Source organism: Tachyglossus aculeatus, unplaced genomic scaffold (assembly GCF_015852505.1).
Source record: "Tachyglossus aculeatus isolate mTacAcu1 unplaced genomic scaffold, mTacAcu1.pri SUPER_30, whole genome shotgun sequence".
Taxonomy (NCBI): Eukaryota; Metazoa; Chordata; class Mammalia; order Monotremata; family Tachyglossidae; genus Tachyglossus; species Tachyglossus aculeatus.
In genome coordinates, this window is record NW_024044837.1 from 7,416,782 (window position 1) to 7,424,539 (window position 7,758).

Here is a 7,758-nt window from a genome sequence, read left to right on the forward strand (position 1 = left end):
CTGTTCTCTCTTGTTCTTTTATCTCTTTGGCCATTCATTCTCAGTCTGCTTCACAGGCTCCTCCTCTGCCTCTTACCCCCTAACTGTGTGGGTCCCTCAAGGTTCAATTCTGGTTCCCCTTCTATTCTCCATCTACACCCACTCCCTTGGAGAACTCATTCGCTACCATGGCTTCAACTACCACCTCTAGGCAGACGATACCCAAATCTACATCTCCATCTCTGATCTCTCTCCAGTCTCGCATCTTGTCCTGCCTTAAAAACATCTCCACTTGGATGTCCTCCCATCACCAAAAACTTAATATGTCCAAAATAGAGCTCCTTATCTACCCACCTAAACCCTGTCCTCCCTCTGGCATTCCCATCACTGTAAACGGCATCACCATCCTTCCTTTCTCATAATCCCATAACCTTGGTATTATCCTTGACTCTTCTCTGTCATTCTACCCACACATTCAATACATTACTAAATCCTGTTGGTTCGCTAAACCGCTAAAATCCGCCCTTTGCTGTCCATCCAAACTGCTACCACGCTAATATAATCTTTCATTGTATACTGCCTGGATTACTGCAACGGTCTCCTTGCTGCCACAGGGGGCTGGGGGGTCATCAAGGAGGCCGATGCCTGTCTCGGCGCCGATCCCTAGCCCACGTCCTGCCTCTGTCCTGGGATGCCCTCCCTCCTCAAATCCGTCAATTACTCTCTTCCCCGACACCTTCAAAGCCTTAGTAAGCACAAGGCCTTCAGGAAGGCGTTACCAGACTAAGCCTCACTTTTCCTCATCTCCCATTCCCCTCCACAACGCCCTAACTTGCACACTTTGCTCTCCCCCGTACCAGCCCCACAGCACTTCTGCACATACCTGTAATTTTATTTGTTTGTATTGATGTCAGTTTCCCCCCGTCTAGACTGTAAACTCGTTGTGGGCAGGGAATGTCACTGTTTATTGTAGCTTTGCACTTTCCCAAGCGCTTAGTATTGTGCTCTGAACACAGTAATAGCTCAGTAAATACGACTTAATGAATGAACGTATGAATGAATGAAAGATGGAGCTGAAGGTAGGGCCATGGGCTCGAGGTTGGTGCGGGAACATTCACCTATTCCTCACCCAGATCTTGCCCTGTCTACAGCTGTGCTACTCCCCACCTGTTTCCCCCAGCCCCCATCCTCCTTATAACGACCCGGTACCATTTCTGCAGCCCCTCCGACCCAGTGGTGTTCTCCAGGGATCTCAAGGCACATTTCAAACTTTTCACTGCCCCAGGAGGACGTGGAGAAAACCGGGGAGTTGCGAAGACTGAGAACAGCAGAGGCGGAGATTAGGATAAATAAGGACGCAGAGAGGAGGGTGAAGATGCGGAAGTCGCGGGCCTCCCTGACCCCGGGATTCCGGGTTGGGGCAGAGAAGACCAGAGAGCTCAAGGGAACAGCCTCAGAACATCTAGCACATCCGGGCGGCGGCAACAGAGCTGGACCTGCCTCCAGCAGCACAGTGTTCCCCTCCCTGCTGGCAAACGTCCTGGCACGGCTCAAGGAAGAGACAGGAGCCTCGGACATTTGACCAGTTTAGTTTCTGCCTTCGCAGCATGAAGCCTTATTCATCTCCTCCGTATCCAGTGCTGGGCGGGATTCAATCTTCGCGCCTTTCCCACGGGTGCAAAACCTCCCTCCCGCCTCCCCACTTCCCAGGCACCAGAGCTGACAGCCCGGTCTTGGTGGTCTCCGCCCCAGCCCGGGGTTAATTTGGGGCTTTTCGGGGATGAGTGGGCGAGCGTCACTGATGTTGCTGCAGCCCATGCGTTAAGAGACCTCCGAGCCTCTCCACAGCCCCTCAAACCCAGCCGTTCCCATGTTACACCTCCCCGCCTGCAAGGAGTTTACGCCACTCACGGTTGCATTGCGGACCCAGGAGCGCAGGGATTTGGACCCACGCAGGGGGACTCACTGTCTCCCTCTCCTCTGTGGGGTCGTTTCTGGCCTTGACCCCTTCACAGAACTCTTCCTCCCGAGCCCAGCCCATCGTCTCCTGCACCATGCGGGCCAAGCGACCCCTGCTGGGGGCTGCGCCGGGGAAACCTTCCCGGGATTCCGCGCGAGGTGCGGGGCCCCATCGGGGGGTCGTGTACAAACATATCTGAAACACGGCCCTCTCCAGCTGCTCCACTGGCGAACGGATTTAGGAAACTTCTGCGGGGCGGTGGGAGGGAGAAATCAAATCCGTGCGCACAAAAAGGAACCGACTGGCCTTTTAGCTCTTTTATCTGCTCAATAATAATAATAATAATAATAATAATAATTGTGCTTGCTATATGCCAAGAACTATTCTAAGTGCTGGAATCGATACCAGATATCAGTCCTTACACCCACATCCTCGGACTCTGGAAAGGTTGAGAGTGGTCTCTAGCAAGAATGGCGCCCGCCTCCGTGAAATGGGGCACGTTCCCTGGTGGGCAGTTTGACTCCTGCCAAGTCCGTGCCATGGGGAAGACAAAACCCGCTACGTCTCCCGAGGGGGGATGCCGGCTTCTCACCTGGGGAAAAGTTTCCCGTTGGCTGCTAACAGCATCCCTGCAGAGGTGTTGGGGGCGTCGGGAGCGAGCGAGCGAGCGAGCGAGCGAGAGAGAGAGAGAGAGAGAGAGAGAGAGAGAGAGAGAGTTTCTGATGGAGGAGGGAAGATTTGTTTGTCAATCTCCTAAAATCAAAGCTTTGTTCCCAACTCTATGCTTTCCTCCCCACATTCTCTCTCTACCTATTTTCCCGACGGTCCCCCTCTCCTCCCTCCCCTTTATCCCTGCCTTTCTCCACACTCTCCCCTCCATTACGTCTCCTGTTTTCCTCCTCTCACTCCCTTCCGATCTCCTCCCTCACTCCCTTCCCTCCTACTCTCCCCTTTCCTCCCCTCATTCTCTTTCCTCCTGTTTTTCCCTTTCCCATCTCCTTCTGCTTGCCCCTTCCCTCCCTCTCTCCACTCCAGCTCCATCCTTCTCCTGTTCTTAATACTACTACTACAACTAATAATAATAATAATGTTGATATTTGTTAAGCGCTGACTGTGTGCCAAGCACTGTTCTAAGCACTGGAGTAGATGCAACACGCTATCTGACTTTGGCTTCCCAGACTCCGTCCTCTCCTGGCTCTCCTCTTATCTCTCCGGTCGTTCTTTCTCAGTCTCTTTTGCAGGCTCCTCCTCCCCATCCCATCCTCTTACTGTGGGGGTTCCCCAAGGTTCAGTGCTTGGTCCCCTTCTGTTCTCAATCTACACGCACTCCCTTGGTGACCTCATTCGCTCCCACGGCTTCAGCTATCATCTCTACGCAGATGACACCCAGATCTACATCTCTGCCCCTGCTCTCTCTCTCTCTCTCTCTCCAGGCTCGCATCTCCTCCTGCCTTCAGGACATCTCCATCTGGATGTCTGCCCGCCACCTAAAACTCAACATGTCAAAGACTGAACTCCTTGTCTTCCCTCCCAAACCCTGCCCTCTCCCTGACTTTCCCATCTCTGTTGACGGCACTACCATCCTTCCCGTCTCACAAGCCCGCAACCTTGGTGTCATCCTCGACTCCGCTCTCTCATTCACCCCTCACATCCAAGCCGTCACCAAAACCTGCCGGTCTCAGCTCCGCAACATTGCCAAGATCCGCCATTTCCTCTCCATCCATACCGCTACCCTGCTCATTCAAGCTCTCATCCTATCCCGTCTGGACTACTGCATCAGCCTTCTCTCTGATCTCCCATCCTCGTGTCTCTCTCCACTTCAATCCATACTTCATGCTGCTGCTCGGATTATCTTTGTCCAGAAACGCTCTGGGCATATTATTCCCCTCCTCAAAAATCTCCAGTGGCTACCAATCAATCTGCACATTAGGCAGAAACTCCTCACCCTGGGCTTCAAGGCTCTCCATCACCTCGCCCCCTCCTACCTCACTTCCCTTCTCACGTTCTACAACCCAGCCCGCACCCTCCGCTCCTCCGCCGCTAATCTCCTCACTGTACCTCGATCTCTCCTGTCCCGCCATCGACCCCCGACCCACGTCATCCCCCGGGCCTGGAATGCCCTCCCTCTGCCCATCCGCCAAGCTAGCTCTCTTCCTCCCTTCAAGGCCCTGCTGAGAGCTCACCTCCTCCAGGAGGCCTTCCCAGACTGAGCCCCTTCCTTCCTCTCCCCCTCGTCCCCCTCTCGATCCCCCCATCTTACCTCCTTCCCTTCCCCACAGCACCTGTATATATGTATATATGTTTGTACAAATTTATTACTCTATTTATTTTACTTGTACATATCTGTTCTATTTATTTTATTTTGTTAGTATGTTTGGTTTTGTTCTCTGTCTCCCCCTTTTAGACTGTGAGCCCACTGTTGGGTAGGAACTGTCTCTATATGTTGCCAATCTGTACTTCCCAAGCGCTTAGTACAGTGCTCTGCACATAGTAAGTGCTCAATAAATACGATTGATGATGATTATGATGATGATGCAACGCAATTAGAATGTCCCACATTGGGCTCACAGTCTTGATCCCCATTTTACAGATGAGGTAACTGAGGCATAGAGAAGTTAAGTGACTTTCCCAGTCACTCGGCTGACAAGTGGAGGAGACGGGATTAGAACCCACGACCTCTGACTCCCAAGCCACTTACCACTAAGCCACGCTGCTTTTAGCCACTCTGCTTTTCCCCCTCCCTCCTGTTCTCCACTCTCCACACCCTCTCCTCATGTTCTTCCCTCCTCCCTCCCTCCCCCTCCTTCCTTCACGCCATCCCCTCATTCCCTCTCCTATCGCTCTATTGCTCCCACTGTCACGCTGTTGCTCCTCATCTATGACTGGGTCGATAAGGACAAATTTGGCAATGTCCAGCGGCCCAAGAGACAATTTACTCTTGCTGCCAATCTCCAATCCTCGGAGACCTGACCCACCACTCTTCCAATAATGCCGGCCCACTGGCTTCCGCAGCTCCGGTGGACAGAAAGGGTGTGTGGGGGGGGGGGAGCGGTCTGGCGGTGCTGATCCTTTTCCCTCTCTCCGTGCCGCCTCCCAGGACGTGAGGGCGGGAAGAGGTTACTTGGAAGAAGCTGCCTCCCGCCACTTCCAGGGTCTCACTCCCCGGGCCTCGACCATTTACCCCTCTTTCCGATTGGGCCCTTCCTTCCCAGTCTTGCCCCTTTGAATTCGCACGTCCTTCCGCCCCAGAACCTCGTAATTGACCTGTTTTTTACCTTCAGCTCCCACGGTCAGATCATCGTCCAAACTGGTCGCCGTTCTGTAGAACCCTTCAGGCCGGGAGGGAGGGTGCAGATGACGCCGGAGAGAGAGGGCCATGGAGGAAGGGTTGGAGGGAGGGATAAAAGGAGGGGTAGAAGGAGGGATGGAAGGAATGGAAGGGGGGTAGAGGGACGATAGAGGGAGGGGTGAAGTGAGGGGAGGGATTGAGGGGCGCAGCCACAGGAGTGTTGAGAGAGGGGCCAAAGAACAGGTAGATACACAAATCCTCTTACCTACAGTGATTAGGTTCAATCTGATTATCCCGTATCTACCTCAGGATTTAGCAAATTGCATGGCATATAGTAAGCACTTATCAAATGTCAATATCATTATTATTATTATTACCTACTTAAACTAATCTCACACACAAACCTCCCCCCAAGGCACAAATACATTCACACACATGGACACAGGACATTCCCCACATCCACCACCACACAAACCACGTTCACACAATCTTACATAAACAAAACTTTGCATTCATCATCCTGCGCACATACACACCGAACACAAAGACACACACTGCTATCACACGAACACACAGATGTACACCCATCTGCTACATAGACACACTTCTGTAAAAATGAACACAGGTGCACACATCCATACTTGTAAATATGTATACACCCAAAACATCCATATGTGCACATTTCCCAACCCACCCATATCTACAGGCTTACACGTCTCCACATTAGCTCACAATAAACACTCCTGCTCTCGCCTCGTCACCCCCTTCGGAGTTCATATGGTCAGATTCAGACCTCACCGTCGGTTATTGACAGGCTGGACTCCTCCTCTGCCCCCTCCTCCGAGGACCTGTCACAGCCACAACAATGATATGTTGTCCCTGCCCTCCCTCTGCAACCCTAGGAAGCCGCCCCTGGCACTAACAGCCCCCGAGAGAGGGGGGAAGCTTAGGTTCAGAAAGCCAAGCGCCTGCCTCCAACACCCTCAGCGAATGAGTGCCCAAATGGTTATCATAACCTTGAATTTCCCTTCCCAGGCTGGCGGCTCAGCACCTCTGCCCAGCCCCCAGCGGGGAGTAAGTGGGAGACTCCCTCTGTATCAGCTCTGCAGCGTCGCGGGAGGGAACAGAGAGGTTCCGAGGGCGGGAGACAGAGACGCAGAGAGACAGAGACACAGTAACAGAAACACAGAGGCACAGACACACAGAGACCCCGAAAACCCAGAAAATAAGAGGTACAGTGACAGAAACGCAGAGAAAGAGACACAGAGACAGTGATAAAGACTCAGAGAGACAGAGACTCAGAGACTTTCAGAGGCAGTTGCTGAGACACAGGGACAAGCAGTGTGTGTGTGTGTGTGTGTGTGTGTGTGTGTATGTGTGTGTGTGTAATTCAGAGTACCTCCTTCTCTTCCCACAAATCCTGCTCTCCAGGTCAGACGAGATATCTGAACCCCCTACCGCAATCCTCCTTTTCCTCCCCACCCTGGGCAAAGCCGCGAGACCTGGAGCAGGGGTTAGGGGAGTCGAGGTTAGACCGTGAGGGTGGAGTTTCACCGGCAGTTCCGCAGCCAGTCCACCATCTGGAGGGAGGGGTTCCCTGAGGGCCAGAAACCAGGTTATAGCATTGGAGTTTTGCAGTATTCCGCTAGGGGGCGCTCGTTTCAGCCAGGATCTGAATCTGAGGGTGCGGGGGTGACCGGGGCGACCCCTAAAGGTAATCTAGCCAATTTCCCTGCTCCCGAACTGGAAGAGGCTCTCAGCCTTCTTCTCTCATGGTGAAGCCATCCTGTCTCCACAAACTGGTCCCCTCTTTTGCACCCATGCAGCACCCCCGCCACCGGCTTTTCCCCTTGCTGCCACCTTCACCTTCCTCGAAGACATCATCCTGCAGTGGGGGCTCCTCTTCGGGCTCCCCGGGAATCTCTGCAGTTTCCCCTGCTCTCGCGTCTTCTTCCTCCTCCGCCTCCAGCCCCCGGGGCCGCCGGCGCCGGCCCTGCCTCAGCCAAGCCCGACGCCGCTCCCAAGATGCCTGGATCAGTGTCGAAGGATCGTCCATGGTCCTGACCCGTCCCCTTTGGCACAGAGCCCTATACAGCTGCCCTGGTGTCCTGGATGGGGAACAATGGGAGAAAACAGGGCAGGGGTCAGGACGCCCCTGCCCCTTTTTCTGGACTTTCCCTGGAATATCTCCAAAGAAAGGGTGTCGTCACCCTTCTCCCTCTTTCTGACGCAGAGCCCAGCCATGGTTCCAGGAAGTCCTTCCGGTTGTCTGCTGTCCCTCTCTCTCTCTCTTGCTGTCCTTTCTAAAAGCCAGTGAGCCGGTGCAATTATTTATATTGTTATGACCTTCCAGGAAGCAGCATGGCCTAGTGGATAGAGGCTTGGGAGACAGAGGGTCATGCATTCTAATCCTGCCTCTGCCACCTGCCTGCTTTGAGACCTTGGGCAAGTCACATCATTTCTCTGGGCCCAGGTTCCCTCATCTGTAAAATAGGGATTAATTCTGTGAGTCCTATGTGGGATAGAGACT

The 7,758-nt window shown here is 53.4% G+C and overlaps 1 protein-coding gene across 1 annotated transcript; it reads right to left on the reverse strand.

Annotated features, from left to right (window-relative positions):
• Positions 1–1,800: 1,800 nt before the first annotated feature.
• LOC119921845 (protein TESPA1-like) lies at positions 1,801–7,284 on the reverse strand. The gene is made up of 8 exons (XM_038741855.1): positions 7,095–7,284; positions 6,783–6,825; positions 6,027–6,076; positions 5,215–5,268; positions 2,532–2,568; positions 2,165–2,187; positions 1,946–2,076; positions 1,801–1,866 (listed from the first exon to the last, which is right to left on the reverse strand). Exons 1-8 carry the CDS (start codon positions 7,282–7,284, stop codon positions 1,801–1,803), a joined length of 594 nt encoding a protein of 197 aa, XP_038597783.1.
• Positions 7,285–7,758: the final 474 nt, after the last annotated feature.